General features: G+C 46.0%; 1 protein-coding gene across 2 annotated transcripts in view; it reads left to right on the forward strand.

Moving 5' to 3' along the window:
- Tex26 (testis expressed 26) overlaps nt 1-14,234 on the forward strand; it is a 30,609-nt gene extending 16,375 nt beyond the window's left edge. For both annotated transcript variants that reach the window (XM_021162783.1, XM_021162779.1), the window contains 4 exons: nt 357-501; nt 4,324-4,500; nt 6,478-6,639; nt 13,596-14,234. In XM_021162783.1, coding sequence (XP_021018442.1) covers nt 357-501; nt 4,324-4,500; nt 6,478-6,639; nt 13,596-13,690 — 579 coding nt within the window. In that variant the 3' untranslated portion in view covers nt 13,691-14,234. The remainder of the gene's footprint in view (nt 1-356; nt 502-4,323; nt 4,501-6,477; nt 6,640-13,595) is intronic.
- The last annotated feature ends 3,524 nt before the right edge of the window (nt 14,235-17,758 follow it).

The following is a 17,758-nucleotide window of genomic DNA, read 5'->3' on the forward strand; positions in this document are numbered from 1 at the left end:
CATGCCAGGCCCCAGACTCCACGCCTGCACTCTCCGTCTGACCTTGCCTCCTTGCGCCACTCCCCCTCCCCAATCCCCATCACAATGGATTATAACTCTCAGATCATTTCCCTCCTTAGGTTGCTTTATCTCTGATTTTCTTCCAGTGAAAAAAGGACCTGAGTCAGTACTCAGGTTATAGCTTATAACTACCGGGCCCTCCTGCCAAGGTCCCTGCTTGGCAGCCACCGCCGCCTAGTGGTCGCTGGCTATAAAGGGTCTGGAGGAATACAGGCATACAAACACTCTTGTGCATTCTTGACTCGACGAAGTGGGCCTGAGTGGGGTTCCCACTAAATCCGTGCTTCTGTCGACAGGAATTCTTTCAGTGGACACACCCTAAAGGAAAACAAACCCACAAGCTCCCTTGGATAGAGCCTCCTTCCGAGGAAAGCTTACGGAACGCAATAGCCAGCCAGTTCGTCTCCTGTACCAAGAGGGACTTCGTGGACCTGACTCAATGTAAGCATTCTTCCCTTTCCCTGAGCGTGGCATGGGCCCGGGTCCCCACCATGGCTGTGGCTACTGGCGCAGAGGTAGTCTTTCTCTTACAGGAACTCCCAAGCTAGTGTGGGGCAAGAAATTTTACCAGCAAAACCAGTCAATTATAGAAGGGTACGTGCTGTGGAGCCAGAGTGGAGCCGGCTGGAACACTGTTCAATGGTAGCGGTTACCTAGAAAGTGTAAGGTCCTGGCATCAAACCCTCAGCATTGCAAAGCAAACAAGCAACTAAATAAATGTATGTTGCTAGGAACATCTATTCCAATGGAAGGTAGAGGCTAAAAAAAGACTTCCATTAGCCAGGATTGGTGGTAAATCTTTGGTCACTAATGCAACAGGACTCAGACATGGACAACCTGACATGTATACAAGACTGTTGAGGTTTGGTCTTTTGCTATGAATTATAATGCTAAATATGAGCCCCTAAGGTCTGGTTGCCCCAGGGGTGAGGAAATCCTTACATACACCAAGTGATGCTATGTAACCTTGCTTCTTCATTTAAAACTACTGGTTGAATAAAGATGCTGACAGCCTAGAGCTGGGCAGAAGACAGGTAGGTGGAGTTTTGGTTCCTGGGGAGGCACGAGGGAGACGGGGAGGGGAGGGGAGAGGGGGAGGGGAGGGGAGAGGAGAGAGGGAGAGAGAGGGGAGAAGCACACCATAGATTGTGAGAACTGGCCTTGAGAGCTGGCTAGTCAGAGTAGGAGTGACCCAAGCAGAGTATGGCAAGTCATATTGCAGGGTTATTGGCAGGGAAATGGACATAATAGCATAGAGGGTAGATATCTGTCCAGATCTGGATTATTATAAATATAAAAGTTTCGTGTTGTTTATCTGGGAACTGAATGATTAAGGCAGGGAAGAAACCCCCGGTTGAGATTAATTACTGCTGTAGCTGACTGTCTCAAAAAAAAACGCTAAGCAAGGAGAAAGCAAAGAGAAGAGCAACTTGGGGCCAGGGTTGGGGGGAGGGGTAAGAGGGAAGAGAAAGGCAGTGGGGAACAGGAGGAGGGTAAGGAGGGGGGAGGGAAAAGAAAACCAGACCTCCCTCTCCAGTCCCAGTGGGTGATGGGGAATTAGCCAGGCAGAACCAAGTCCAGAGAAAGGCCTTTTTAGCTGGCAGCTGACTTAAATGAGTGATCAGGGATCATGCTTAGGAGAGAGTACTTGTAGAATCAGAGAGCTAAGCACAAGACCACTGGGATTCCAAGAGTGGCGATGGTGAGAAGGGTCGAGATCTTCTTGGCTGGTGGTCTCTTGGAGATCTTCTTGGCTGGTGGTCTCTCTCTTTTCCCAATTCAGCGTCTCACCCTTACCTTCTTGAGTCCTTTGATTCAGCTTTGCAGAGAATACCATGAGTGAAGAAAAGTCGGACTGTGCAGAACATTTGAGTAGCTACATCAATGAGAGATGTTTTTTTGTCTGAGTTCATTACAATGAAGCGATTTATATATCAGTTCTTTCTCTTTTTTAAAAAAAGGGAAGGCCTGTGTTTTCTACTGCAGCAGAATACTGCTATGTGGGCATTGTTGGATGTGAATATCAGTACAGCTCCTATGTTGAAGGCTTGGTCCCCAGTGGGTGGCGTTATTTTGAGAAGTAATTGAAGCTTAGGAGGTAGAGGCCTGGCTGGAGGAGGTAGGATCAATCCGCGTGGGTCTTTGAAAGGCAGATCTTATCCGGACCCATGCCCTCTCTGTTTCCTGCCTTCTGGGGGATGGGCGAGAATCTTGGCTCCACCCTGCCCTCTCTGTCATTATTCTCTGCCCTCCCAAGGCCCAGCAACAACAGATCCGGCTGACTATAAGTCAAAACCTCTGAAAAATGACAGCACAAAATAAGTCCCTTCTCCTGCAAATTGTTGTCAGGAATTGGCTCACCCGTTATTACGGCTGACTAGCACAGTGAGTAATTTATAAACAATGGGTTTGCTCACGGTGCTGGAGGCCCGTGGGTCCCGGATACAGGGATATCTGCTGAGGGTCTTGGAGCCCTCAGAGGGTAGAGGCTAGAGATGTTGGGTGTCCCCGAAGCTGGCATTACAGGCGGTTATGAGTCACCTGGCCTGGGTGTTAGGAGCCAACTTGGGTCCTCTGCAAGAGCAGTGAGAACTCTTAACAGCTGAGCATCTTCCCAGACCCTCTTATCACCAGCTCTTATCTTTTGCTGTTTTTTTTTGTTTTGATCTTTCATATTTAGGGTAAGGTCCCTTCTTCACAGGCCATGTTCACTCATGGCCAGCAGAAGGCTTGGTAGCCAGGTGGAGTTTGGGATATACTTGCTGAATGATGGAGAGTATGGAAAACACTATTTTTCAGGGTTTAGATGGTGGTGAGATCAAAGGACAGTGCTGTCTGCACAGAGATACCGGGGCCACAGGAAAGCACCTTAGTGTTCTTTATAGTTTTTAAAGGCTTGAGTTGCTACTCTGCTCCATGTAAGCCAATCATCACCGCCCCATGTACAGGCAAAGACTTCTTTTGAGTGCTTGCTGGTAAGCTAAAGCAAATGAAAAGAAGCACGAAAAACTGGCTGTTTGCACACTCAGGCTTGGAGAACTTGGCTTTGATGAATTGCAACAGCGAATGAAGAGCGCAAAACCAGTTCCCTCTTGTTATAGTCTGGGTCTTGGCAGTGCTGATGACTTTGAATGGTCATCTATATTTGCTTTTAGATCGCGCCTTTCTTCAGAGCCTTGGTTTGTTTTGTTTTTGAGACCCCTGGTTAGCTACCCTATAGCTCACTGTGTAAACCAGGCTGCCCTCACACATGGCCCAGAATCTTTTTTTTTTCATCACGGTTCCACTGGGGCTCTAACCTAGGACCTCAGCATGTAAAACGGGTGTGATCGCTGTTCTACCATGGAACGCAAAATATGGAAGACTCCAGGAATTTGTGTTCACCTTAATGGAAGCCAGCATCTTACTGGGGTTGGGGGTTGGCATGATTGACTGGTAATAGTGTCAGGGTTAACAAGGGGAAATACATCTGAGAATTACCACAATGCTTTAAGGAAGACGGGAGTTTCTGGCTAGGTCAGAGTTACTTTTCATTCACAACCTCCTGCCTTAGAAACGCCCGAAGGAGCCAAATAGTGCAAACCCAGATGATATATACATACGTATGGCTGAGGAAAACTGAGCCCACATCATGGAGGATTCCAGTGGAAATACTTTAAAGAAATAATAATGCTATTGTCCAGTAATGACAGCGATGCCCCTCGGCCCTCTGTCAGTAAGGGGCACACTTTGACCAGCTCATTCCTAGGAGTGAGATGCCACTCCATGTAGGGCCGTGAAGCTCAGCAGACTGCCCAGTTAAAATGGACTGTGATCTGTATCAGATAATGAGCATCTATGCATAGTCACACTAAAAAAAGAAAAGAAAAAGTCATCACTGTTAACGTGGCATTCTGACTTAACTGGGAATCTTTCGTATGCCATGTTGGCCATACCCAAAATCTCTCCCTTTGGTTTGCCTCGATAAGGCCAAGTACAGCCCGAGCAAGGTCACCAGTGGTTTCTGTCCCCAGCACTGTGCTCCCAAGGACTCACCTCAAACGCCCAAGTATCTAGCCATTCTAAAACTACTTATGGTGAGTTGAGCATCTAATCCCAGGTCTGAGAGTGGGAAGTAGTTTCTTGGTTGGAACACTCATAGAGTACACCGACTATACCTCCAAACAATGGTGCGCACTGTAGCTACTGGCCAAAGCACAATTCAGGGAGAAGCCACTCAACATGGCTTACCATGGTAACCGTTGCCTTCCCTTCTCACCCCAGCTAAGAAGACCATGAAAAGATTTCCAAGGTCCCAGGACGGGAAATCGCTCCTTCCCCGGCCTCTGGACACTGAATTTCGATATAATTACCAAATTCCAGCTCAGATTCCCGAATTGAAGGATTTTAGTTTCAAATATGGGTGCTACGCAAGCCTGCCTGTTGCCTCCCAGGGTCTAGGTAAGTGAGCCTTCGGATATTACAGCTGCATAGGAACCCACAGGGCTCTCGGCCTGAAGCCAGAAACTAATGCCGTGGCGCCGACTTCTGAAAAGAAGGAGTTTTAATGTTAACTGACAAGGAGGGGACTTGGGTCTGTCTCTAACATCCATTAAACAAAGAGACTAAAGTGCAGGGGTGAGGGATGAGTGAGATAGAAGCTGGGGCTTTTGGGAGTTATTTATTTATTTATTTTTAATGTGTAAGGGTGTTTTATCTGCATGTGTATCTGTGCATCACATGTGTGCTTGAGAACAGAAGAGGGCCTTGCATCCCCTGGGACTGAAATTACAGGTGGTTATGAGGTACCACGTTGGTGCTGAAAATTGAACATGTCCTCTGCAAGAGCAACCAGTGCTCTTAATCGCTGAGCCATCTCCAGCCCCTGGCACCTAGGACCTCCGGTCTACGCTGATGTCCAGCATGCAGATTCACTGTTTGTACAGCAGTTGTTTTTTTTTTTTATTTGTTTTGGTTTTGGTTTTTGGTTTGGTTTGTTTTTTTAGAAACAGCGGTTGCTACTATGGTTTGGCATCTCCGGCTCCTTGCTCCAGGACTCATTGACATAGAAGTCCCTGGCAGACAGTTTTGATAACAGAATGTCCATGCTACTATAGCTCCCAACCTCGGGGTGAAGGAACAGTAAATTCCAGAAGGCTGCCAGCTTATGCCTTAAAGAGATGGCACTGTGGGTACCCGGGTAGAGCAATGATGGAGTCAGGAGATGTCCTGAAATGACAGAGATTAGATGTGAATCACATTGGGCTTATCACCACACAGCCTCAGGTTTAGCTGTCTGAGCGAGTGTTCTTTCATGATCCTGATTCCCATCCCTTTTGATAGGGATGTTTTAAAAAACTTCTGTTACCAGGCAACCTCTAAGCCACTTGTTAAGAAAATAACTAGATGGGCTTAGCAGATAAAGGTGCTTGCAGCCAAGCCTGATGACCTAAGTTCAATACCCCAGGCCTGCATGGTGAAAGGAGAACACAGACTTCCCGTCTAGAGCCTTGGGTCATGTGTGAATTCAAGTGGTTACAAAGAGGGGTGGCCCATCTTTGCATATCACGTAGGGCAATGCTCCACACTCCAAGGTGGTGACGTCATTGTCCGATAATCCAACTGCTTGAAACCTCTTACAGCTGGGAGATTTCGTCCTAAGTGTATAACCACTGATCCTGTTTCTTGAAGGAGATTAATGAGTAGAAATCTTCTGTCCCATGGAAACCACTGGTCACGCCTCCTAAGTTTTCTTTCTCAGTTAAAGCAGTTTCCAGACTCTGATGTTCTCCACAAGGGAGAGAGAACACAGAGGTCTCTTCTCCAGCCTGTTCCTTACACTTGAGTCCTTAAAGGGGGCACCTGGAGCTGGGGACAGTAGTTGAGGTGTTGGTGTTTTACAAAAGTTGGACCGCTTACTTTAAAAAAAAAAATCATCCTTTTAAAGCGTCATGTCTTCCTTTTTTTAAAATTATAGCCCCACAGATCCCGGCATCCACATTAACTGAGTCGTAACTCAAATATGAGTGGTTGGGGTTGCCTGTGTCTGTGACTGCTTCTAGTCTGAACAGCAAATGCTTGCTAAAGTGCTCATCCTAAGGCTTCCTAGGTCACTCACCGGAAAGGGGTCTCTTCCCGTGCCCCTCCGAGGATGCACAGGGTTGTCCTGAATGAAAACGAAACCTTTACAAAGTCCATTTATTCTTAAGCAAGGTAAACCTTATATACACTGTATAAGTGCATAAGACATGAAGGAAGACCTGGTCTCCTGAAAATGGCGACCACACGAGCCTTTGGGTCATGTCTCCTAGCTCCCAGTAAGGATGCTGAGTAGACTTCCGGCTGGGCAGGGGGTTGGGGGGTGAGGGGTGTGCTTGAACAACGACAGCCGTTCTCTGCTTGCTGACAGCCTGTGCTGCCCACCCTGTACCACTACAGTGCCCTCTGTGCTGTCTAGCTATATTCGGAACGAGGAACGCACAAAGAAGCAGACCACGTACGAGTGCGACTACGGGAAAGCCTGCCTGGACTTCTTGACAATCTTAGACTCATTCACGCCCTCCCAAGTCCAGGACTACCTGCAAAGTGTTTCCTACAAAGGTAAGAGGTCACCACTTCATACGTTCATCAGGATAGCGAATGCCTTTCTGAATATGCTGTTCCTATTGCTAATAAGCTGTTCGAGGCAGCTGGAGTCAAATAGAAAAACAAGAAAACAAACAAAACCCCAAAAGACAAAGACTACTTTGAAAAAAAAATCCCATAGTGCCATGCAAATCTCAACGTGTTGAAAACTTACTTTCCTAAAAGGCGCGCCAGAGACTCCATTTCTGCTTGTTCACATAGCTCTAAGTGTTAGGTGTCTCCTCTCGATTGGCCGGTGGTTGAGCTATGTGTGCTAGGATGGCTTCCCGTTTCTCTAACAAAAGTTGGCTTTTGTGCTGTTGAGGAGTTTTGTTTACTCTCTATTTCCTGTCTGGCTGTACGTTTTTTAGTGTCAGGCTGTTCACACACAAGGATCCCTGTAGTTCACACCCACTCACACACGGGGTGGAGTGTAACGGGCTGATCGGGAGCACCTTTGGGATGTACGGTCATCTGAGAAAGTCAACAAGAGAACAAACAAGCCTGAGGAGGGAAAAGCAGCCTTTCCCAGAGCTGCCTGTCAGCCTGTGTGTGTGTGTGTGTGTGTGTGTGTGTGTGTGTGTGTGTGTGTGTTCACAACCCAGCGTAAGTGCCAGCATCCACATAAAGTGAATTTCTGTGCACAGATGTGCTGTGACCACTGCAGAACACTCTAGCTTCAAGAAGGAAGTAAGAGAAACATAGGAAGAAGGTCGAATATTTTTGTGCTCCCTAAGATGGCTCCTGGACACTGCACAAGGTGGTGTGTGAGCCCCAGCTATGTCCTTTTCTGTGCCCAGGCTTGTGCTTCCAGTTGCTCAGCGGCTCCTCAGCTGTTCTCTTCCTTCCACCTTACCCTTCTCTGTGTCCCATCACCCCAGTCACCACCGCTCCTCATCCGTCCCCATCTCCTCTGCCACAGAGCTTACTCTAAAACGAATTCCACCCCTACCCTGCCCCTGAGGTCTCCTGCTCCAAACAAGACTGAAGCCCCTACTGTGTGCTTGCACATGGAAGCCGGAGGAGGCCATCATCACTGGGTGTCTAAATTTTCACTTTCCTTCTTGCTCTTCTTCAATCTTGAATCAGAAGCTCAGCGTTTCGCTGGGTTGGCTGACTGGCAAGCTCCTTGGGGTCCATTTATCTCTGCTTCCCAGTGCTGGGATTGTAGGCACTTGAAACCATCCCTGGCTTTTTTATATGGGCAATGGGAATTCAAACTCACGCTCCTATGTTTGCAGAAAAAAGTATGTGGTTTTACCCACTGAGCCACTGCTTTAGCCCTTTATACTTCTTTAAGACTGGAAAACACCCTACACACACACACACACACACACACACACGCTCACTCACAAACCCGCATGCACACATGTATGCACACACATGCACATATGAACACACACTCAAGCTCACAAACACACAGGCACACATGCACACACAAGCATGAACGCGTACACACACTTAAGAACACACACATCCCAAGAAGGAGAAACAAGTGCCTGGATGTTGGGTGTTGGGGCCAAGCAGCTGCTTTGCCTCCTAAGAAAGCAGAAGTCTGTTTCCTCCTGGGACCCTCATTCCTTTCAACAGATGCCTCGGGGCCAGGCTGTCTCTTCAGGAAGAACCAAGAGGCTGCCGGAAGCCTGCTGCTTGAAAGTTCCTGAAGATGCAGCAGAAGCCAGAGGCCCACCAGCAGAGCCAGGCTGCCTGCCTGTTCTCTTCACCAGTTTTGGTACAAAATGTGTAAAATCACCCTCTGCGTTTGCAAGGGCTCATTGGACCTTTAGGAGCCGAGTCCCTTGGCCCCACAGAAGGAGTCATTTTGCTTCCTGCAGAAGCAGCTGACATCTTCCCAGGGACCAAAGACTGGTCATATCAGATGCAGCCATCACACTAGACACAGTCTGGTTTCCTACGCTCTGTACGTGAGCAATCTTGGCCTTGATCCCCAAGTCTAAAAGCCAGAGACTCCTCTGCTAACTGCTGTTAACTTGGCATCTGTTCTCGCCAGGGAAGATGAACTCTCTAGTCAGTGAGATTTATCTAGCCAGTCAGGATCACCTCTTCCAGATGCCCCAGCAAACCAACAGTTTCTTCTTGGTGCCCCAGGGATGCACTGGAGGGCAGGTACCAGAAGGCACATGACCCAGAGCTTTGCTGGACTACGGAAGAAGCCACTCTGTCCTTTCTGCTTTGATGCCCTCATCCATGAGTTCAGCTATGGGGGAGGGGGCAACTGGCAAGCAGGAGGTTCCCTTAAAGCTTTTATGCAGCCAACCTCTTGTCATCTCCTAGTGTCAGGGATGATAGGAGTGCCTGTCAGCTGTGGATGATGTCAGAAGCATTTCCACAGCGGGGGTTCAGCTGGCTTTCAGACCAGAGAGACCCGAGATGTCTCAGACTCAGTTGTTACTGGCTTCACATTGGATTATCTTGCATAAGTAGCTTTTGAGGAATAAACCAGAGCTGTGATATTTTGATGGAAAGAGAAAGACAGAGAGGGAGGGAGGGAGGGAGGGAGGAGAGGTATAAGAAAAGAGAGACAAGGAGGGGAGGGGAGGAGAGGGGAGGGGAGAGACATTAGTCTTCCCACCTAAGTAACACCCCAGTCAGGGTGAAGAGCAGGCAGGCTGAGGAAGGGAGAGGGGGAAGGGGGGGGGCTGTGAACTGAAGCCTAGAAAGGCGCTGAGAGCCGGCCTCAGTGTCCATGAAATCTCTGTTGGCACCGTTTGGTACAAACATCTCTACAGTGAAATCTGAAACCCTTCGAGCACCCAGGGGACCACAAGTGAAAGATTCCACACCTTACTTCACACCAAGAGTCACAGTCAAAGCACAGGCATGAAGAAAATGTTGAGCGCAATTATCCCTGGCTGGTGGATACCCGGTGGATTCAAAAGGGAAGCGAGTTCTGTGTTTGGACTTGGATCCAATCTCCTAGAGACCTCACCATGTATGTGCCCGTATTCCCAAACCCAAGAGACTTTATCTGAAACATGTTGAGTTCTGAGCCTTTTGGGATAAGGATGCTTAAGGATGCCACATTGAGTTTGTTTCTATCTCAAGATGCTTGAGACTGAGTCCTTAGTGGACAGTCTATGTTCAGAATTCTTTTTGTCCCTGGGTTTTTTTTATTCAGGAGCTGAGGGCTCATGCATATGCTATCTGCTGGTACACTCTCATCTACCCGCTCTCCTCCCACTTGAGCAATAGAATTATCTTGAACCTGGTTTTCTGCATGTCTTTTCAAGCTATGACCCCTTATTTTTCCAACATAAAATGCACAATGTATTTCTCCCAAGGCTGTATTTCAGAATGCATAGATTGGGGCTGGAAGGATACCCAGTGGTTGAGAGCCCTGGCTGCTCTTCAGAGGATCCGGGTTAAATTCCCAGCATCCATCTGGCAGCTCCAAAGCATCTATAACTCCAGTTCCAGGGGATCTGACATCCTATTCTGACCTCTATGGGTACTGCATGCACGTGGTGCGCAGACACACATGCAGGCAGAACACCCATAAACATAAATTTATTTTTAAAAGAATGCATGTCTTTACCCACTCGGCAAACTTCATTGATTGTATGTCTAGCATGCTAACTTAATACAAATAGAAATCAAAACAAACCCATCCTATCAAGTGTCCAGTGTTGAAGACAGTGATGTAAGCATAAGGACACACGGCATCATTGAAGAACTCTTTGATTCTAGGGAGCGCCTGTGTGAGGTGCTGTTAGCCCTAGATCCAAAGCAGGTGAGAGATGGGTTCTCTGGCCAATGTGGTCCTCATATCAAGAAGTGACAGGGCTGTTCCAGCAGAGGGAATGGCATAAAGTCCAAAGGACACAAATCGGAACAACAGAAACAGAATATTAGTACAAAGGGGGATTAATTAGATTGCTACTATAGTAGGGGCTGCATGGTCCAATGATGGCTATCTGGAGCAAGATAGAGAGCAAGATGGCTGCCCAAGCTAGGAAGTTCATCACTCCCAATCAGGAACCACATTAAGCCCAGACATTCTTTGGAGAATCTTGGACTCCATGGAGGCCAAGTAGGTCAGCACAGCATGGCTGCAGCAGACACACACACACACACACACACACCGTATCGGCTCAGGCTGAGGCATTTACCTGCAAACTGCTTTTTCTTTGGATTTCTTTTATCCAAGTCATCCTTTGAAAGTGCCGCCCACATTGAGGTGCCACCCTTACTCGCCTTTCCATGAGCTGATTGACCATCTCTGGAAGCACCCCAACAAACTTACAGCCGTGTTCCAGTAGTCCTAGGCATAGCTGAATCCAGTCAAGTTGTCAGGATCATAGCCAAGAGCAGCTGGAGAACAGCTGGTGGCCTTTTGAGCAGCTTGTCTGCTGTTTGATGGACACTGGGCCATCTCTTTTGGCTAATAGGTACTCAGCTTGGCTTACCATCTGCATGTGTGCGTTACGAGAAGGACACTTACTGCTTCTTATTCAGTATAAACTTCAGAACTACTACAAGCCGAATGAGGAGCAGGTGGGTGACCACAGTTGGTGATGACACCGAGCGTTCAGAATTCCTACATTGCAAGGGAATATCAAGTAGTGGAATCACTTTGGGAAAAGCTCCGGAGGCCCCTTACCAAGTTAAATATATGCTATGTCACAACTTAGAAATTTCATTTCTGGATATAGGCCCTCGGGAAAAGAAGGTGTACAGCCATGAAAGAACTTGTATAAAAATATTTAAGCAAGTTCATTCTTAATATCCCAGAACTGGAAATGGTCCCTGTACTGGCTGGTTTTGTGTCAACTTGACACAGCTGAGTTATCACAGAGAAAGGAGCCTCTCTTGAGGAAATGCCTCCATGAGATCCAACTGTAAGGCAGTTTCTCAATTAGTGATGAAGAGGGGAGGGCCCATTGTGGATGGTGCCATCACTGAGCTGGTGATCTTGGGTTCTATAAGAGAGCAGGCTGAGCAAGCCAGGGGAAGCAAGCCAGTAAGGAACATCCCTCCATGGCCTCTGCATCAGCTCCTGCTTCCTGACCTGCTTGAATTCCAGTCCTGACTTCCTTTAGTGATGAACAGCAATATGGAAGTGTAAGCCGAATAAACCCTTTCCTCTCCAACTTGCTTCTTGGTCATGACATTTTGTGCAGGAATAGAAACTGCGACTAAGACAGTCCCCATTCCTATCATTGGGAAAATGGATGAAGTGTGATGTTTTAACATCTGGCAGTAAAAGGGAACTCACTCCTGATGTACAAAACCAGGTGCCCAAACTCAAAAGATGCCAAACAAAAAAATCCAAACTTTAAAGATGAACCTCTGTGTGGTTAAATTCATTTGAAGGTTCATAGCAGGCAAATTTCATCCCTGGTGAAAGAAACCAGACCAGAGGCTGCCTTGGGCCAACAGCATTGGCTGAGAAGCATTGAGAAGGACCTTCTAGGTGCTGGGATTAAACTTGTCTCCCAATGGGTGTGACTCGCCTGTGTACGAAAGTCAACTGTCACACATTGCACCTAAGGTCGGGCGCATTTGATTCTGTGGGAGGCACAGCTGAGTTTTAAAGGGAAAGGCTGGGATCAAGGGAGGTACAAGGCAGAGAAGGAATCACTCAAATAAATGCGATAATAGAAGACACAGAATACCCACTTACACACTGTTGAAAAAGACTTACTAGGGTATCACACAAAGAACCAAGCACAAAGCAAAAGTAGCCTGGCAAGGCGATTGGTTTTATAAAAAGTGGAGGCCATGACCCAAACTAGTAAGGCCAAGCTGGCCTCTGTCTCTCATCCCTACTACAAGGGGAATCTGGCAGTTCCTCCATGGCTGTGGTTCAAGCTCACACCCCACTCCTGACTGGAAAAGGGGCAAGAAGGAAAGGAAGGGAGGAGTAAGCTGCTCCTGGCCATCAAATTCTGGGAAATCAGCAGGAGGGCTTCCCCATAAACTGTTTTACCAGGTAGGGCAATTAAAAATTTAGAATTCTGGGCTGGAGAGATGATAGCTCAGCCAATAAGAGCATTGGTGGTTCTTTCAGAGGTCCTGAGTTCAATTCCCAGCAACGACATGGTGGCTTAAAACCATCTGTAATGGGGTCTGATGCTCTTCTCTGGCATGTAGGTTACATATACATATGAGAGCACTCATATACTTTAAATAAATTAATCAAAAATATTGAATTCTTTTGCATAAAAGTTAAGGTGGAAGAAATTTATGGTATGTTGGTCCTTGGTGGACTAGTTATGTTTGATAGAAATAATTTTTCTTAACACACACACACACACACGGCCTTGATCTACCAGCTTCTGCTGGCATTTGTGACATTGAGCAAGAGGACGAATGCCCAATGACAGTTCTGGGAATTCAGAGTTTGACAGTCCCACTCTATATGAATGTTATCAAGATTGGACAGCTACGGCTCTTCAGAATCACACAGGACTCTGCTTCATAGATGAGGAGCTAGAGGCCAGACTGAAGAGCTTCCCAAAGGTGCACAGTTACAGCTCAAGATAGCAAAGCCTACCGATGCTGGCTGGGAAGAAAACAGCCCTGATGTCTGTCTACAAAGTTCAGGGCAGGTCCCAGTTTTCCTCATCACTGTAGAATACTGTGCACTCGATAAAGGTGGTTGCTATTTAATTAACGTCACACATTAATATGTGACATCACACACACGGTATGCTTAGTCTTTTGCATGAAGCAAGGTAAGTACTTGGATCTGCATCCAGAAACGAGAGACAAAGACACGAGGGGCATTGAGGGAGGTAGCAGTGCACACCTTTAATCCCTGCACTTGGAAGGCAGAGGCGGGCAGATCTCTATGAGTTCAAGGCCAGCCTGGTCTACAGAGGGAGTGTGGATAGCCAGATATTTGCTTCCTCCCAGGATATGGCTGATTCATAATGAAATATGAAACCTCTACTCTTTTTCACTTGCAGACCGACAAATTCTTGAGCGCTTTATTCATTCTCACTGTGACAGTGAAGCAAAGTCTAATAAGAGAGAAAAACAAAGTCACAGAAAGAGACCCTGAGACCGGTGGACAGATGGAGCTCTGGTTGTTTTCTGATAATCAAGAAAAAATAGGTGAAATTTCTCCAAGTATATTGTGCTAGTATGGACATGTATGTTCTGTGTTGCTAAAATGGAAGGATTTAAAGTTCCAATTTCTCCCATGACATACCTTTAGCTGTGTCCCCAAGGTTTGGATGTCACGTCTTTTTTTTTTTTTCTTCTTTTATTTTTATAACTTTTGGTTTCAATCTTGAGTTCCTCTTCAGAGAAATTTCAACTTCCCAATAAATGAAAAGATTTTTAAAGACATTTCCATTGTTGATTTTTGTTTTGAATGCTAGGGAAAAAACAATCTTTACTTTTGGGGATTCATCACAGCTTCCCTGTATGTGGCTAATCCAGTGTATGATTAATTTCTACTTTACAAGAATATATGAAAAAAAAATCATTTATGTGCTTCCAAAGTCCTTCTTATTGTTACCTTAACTGTATTCTTGAACTATCAAGTTTTGAAAAAAAAAATTAAAACATCAAACAATAAACAGTCTTGTGATCTCCTCCTTGCATGTTTGCAAATTATTTTCATTTTTAAAAAATTACTTTTTATTATACATGTATAGTTGTTTTGCCTCTGAGTATAGAGTGCTCACATACAACCAGTGCCCTGGAAGCCAGAAGAGGGCTCTGATCCCCTGGAACTAGAATTACAGGTGCTTGTTAGCTACCACGTGGGTGCTGGGAACGGAACCAGGGTCCTCTTGAAAGAGCAGCCAGTGCTTCTAACTGCAGAGCCATCTCTCCAGCCCACGCTGCTTTATTTCTGACCACTGGATTATGTAAAGACTCTCTGCTGACTAACTTTCTCATTACACTGTCCTTTTTTAAAACTTGGTAATTGCTTTTGGTAACTTAAATTGCATTTGAATCACAATTAACATCGCACTGATCTGTTTCTTCTTCTTCTTTCTTTTTTTCTTTGCTTCTACTCAGTGTGTTCCCCTGCCACACACTCCTTCCTGCCTCAATTTCAAGTCTGTTTTCTCCCCCTTTTCAAGTTTCATGTCTGTGGGTGTTCTGTCTAAACATATGTGACCATGCGCACGCTTGATAGCCTGGGAGGTCAGAAGAGGGCAACAGATCTTCGGAGACTGGAGTTACAGATGGTTGTGAGCCACCATGTGGGCACTGGGAACTGAACCCAGGTCGTCTGCAAGAGCAGGCAGTGCTCTAACCATTGACCCATCCCTACAGCTCTCGGCCTGTGTTTGTGTCTCACTTTCAAGGCCTTTGCCTGGTTTTTACCTCGTGTAACAGGGCAGACGGTGTGCTCTGATGATGGAGTTTACTCAGCCCCACCGTGACAGCGAGCCACCTGGTTTGGGGGTTTCCTGTACCATGATTGCTGTTTGCCAACCCTCCTCTTCCATTTTCCCAATTTTCTCTACCTCTTAAGCATGCAATTTTCATTCTCACTCTTGATCACACACTGTTACTAAATTTAAGTTCCTCCCCCCAAATGTGTATGTAAATGGCACAGTCCCTATATTCTCTCCCCCCAGATGTGTATGTAGATGGCACAATCCCTATATTCTCTCCCCCAGATGTGTATGTAGATGGCACAATCCCTATATTCTCTCCCCCAGATGTGTATGTAAATCACACATCCCTATATTCTCTCCCCCAGATGTGTATGTAAATGGCACAATCCCTATATTCTCAGTGCCTTGTCTGTTTACTCAGTTCTTCCTTTGTCTACTGAGGAAAAATGAAAACCATTTTATTTTCTCATTTCATGTTTTGCCTCTAATTCCATTCCCTGCGCACACAGCAGGAGCTCACTCCAGTTTGGATGCTTAAATCATTTCGAGTTTGTTTTATTAGAGATTCCCCCCCCCAGGCATGCTATAGATTGTCAATAGCTTATTAATACAGTCCATTATACAGAGCTGCTTCCTATAGTCCCTTACTTCTCTGCACCACCACCTCCATGCTCTGACGTACACTCAGTCCGTGAGAAAACCTCCCATTAAGAGCAGGGTTCCAAATCCTTACTTGTTCAAGCAATCATAGAACTCGCTACGTAGAGCAGGCTGACCTCAGACTCACAGAGATCCACCAGCCTCTGCTTCTGGAGTGGGAGAGTAATTTGGAGGCTTCTTTTCTATTGCTCCCAGAGACACGGAGACCTGGTATTTTACTTAAAGCTTTAGGTGCTAACCTGACCAGCACTACTTCCCAGCCACGCGTCCCATTGCCTGACATCTTGGTCTTACCCTGGCCGCCTCCTTCATCTGTGTCCTCATGACGACTCTGGTGATCTGTTCCAGGTGAACGTCTTAGGGTGAGTCCCTCATTTTCTGGTCCTAGATCCCCTCGTTGAGATGAGAAGTCCCGTCTTAGTCTCTCCTGCCCAGCTATTGGCTAATCAGCACTTTATTAACCAACCAGAGCTGATGGAAGACAATTTTTTTCACACAACATTGAGACAAGAATGTTGACGGTGGCAGTGTCTGCACTGCCACCACATCTCTGGGCACAGTAACCAGCCTCTGAATACACAGTGCACAATACCACCCCCCATCCCTGGAGTGCTGGGATTAAAGGCACATGCCGACCACGCCCAGTTCATATTTTAATGTGAATATTTCCTTTTTCCCTCTCTCTGGTTCTTTTGGTTAATCCATCTGGTTATTTATTTATTTATTTATTTATTTATTTTTGGCTATATCATCTTCACTTTCACTATCGATTTCTTGTTTGCATTGCTTGTCTTTGATTGGTTGCCCCAGTTTTTCCTGTAGCATCTAGAATTAGTCAGACTTTGTACCAAATACCATTGCCCCCAAAGTATTCGCAGGTCTTCTATATCCATGCTCCCAATTCCTCCCTCCTTGCCCTTTTGCTAATGTGATGTTTATTTTATTTTTACATGTGATATAAATACATGTTTCTGTGAATTTTAGACAGACATCTTTAAGCAAAATTAGCTATTTACAACCCTTACAGTTATCATCCATCCAGCCCTTTTCCTTTCTGTACATCTGAGTTTGTCTGGCGCCACATTCCTCTCTCTGAAGAACTTGTTTCTACCATTTGTATAGTTCTCCCTGGAAGCCCCTTCCTGTGCAGGTATTAACCTTGTCAGGAGACGGAGTGAGTTTAAGGTTAGTTGTCAGGGTGACCATCAGAGCACCAGAAGCCTCCAATGTTTCTCTTTCACTTTGTGTTTGCCTAAAAATACCATGTCTCCTTTGTTCACAAAAGGTAGTTCTTCCAGCCACAGAATTCTCTCCCAGCAGGCTTTGGTTCTTTCAGCTACCGATGGCTGGTGTCAGTTCCCAAAATATCTGTTTTCTCTTGTTACCCTTGTAAGTTTCCATCTTTTGTTTTCAATATTTTGACTATGCTATAAAATAGTTTCTTTTTTTTTTTCCGCCTCTATGGTCAGCTTTGATATGTACCCTGCTTATTGTTCTCTGAGCATCCTAAAATGATGGTTGACGGCTGTTATTAGCTTTGGAAAGTTCTCAGTCATTGTGGTTTTTAAATATGTCTTCCACTCAGTTCCAGTTACTATCATTTGATACTGTTGCACAATTCTACAGTGTTTCTTTTTCTCCCCTGATTGTTTTTGCCTTTTATACTTCAGTTAGGCTGACTTTTATCAAAGCATCTACTGAAAGTGTCATCCATTGACTGTCTACCCTGGTCACTAGTTCTTTTCTCATCTGAATCAAGTCTACTGCTCAGCCTCCAAAAGGGTTCATTTCTGTTGCTATGTTTCCATGACGAACATTTCTCTGTCTGTCTTTCTGTGGATTCCAGCTATACTGAAACACATTTGGTATTACATGCTGTCCGTGTTTCCATTGGAGACTTTAGCATTTTAATCAGTTCATTAAAAATTTAACATCTGGGGCTTAAGAGATGCGGCAGCATTTGATAGCACGCTTGGCTCCTGAAGAGGCACCTGTAACTCCAGTTCCAGAGATCCAACTCCCTCTTCTGGCCTTCTTAGGCACTGCACGCATGTGGTGCACAGATACACCAGCAAGCAAAACAGGCGAAATAAAGAAAAAAAAAAAAA

The sequence above is a fragment of the Mus caroli genome, chromosome 5 (genome assembly GCF_900094665.2).
Source record: "Mus caroli chromosome 5, CAROLI_EIJ_v1.1, whole genome shotgun sequence".
In the NCBI taxonomy this organism is placed as follows: Eukaryota; Metazoa; Chordata; class Mammalia; order Rodentia; family Muridae; genus Mus; species Mus caroli.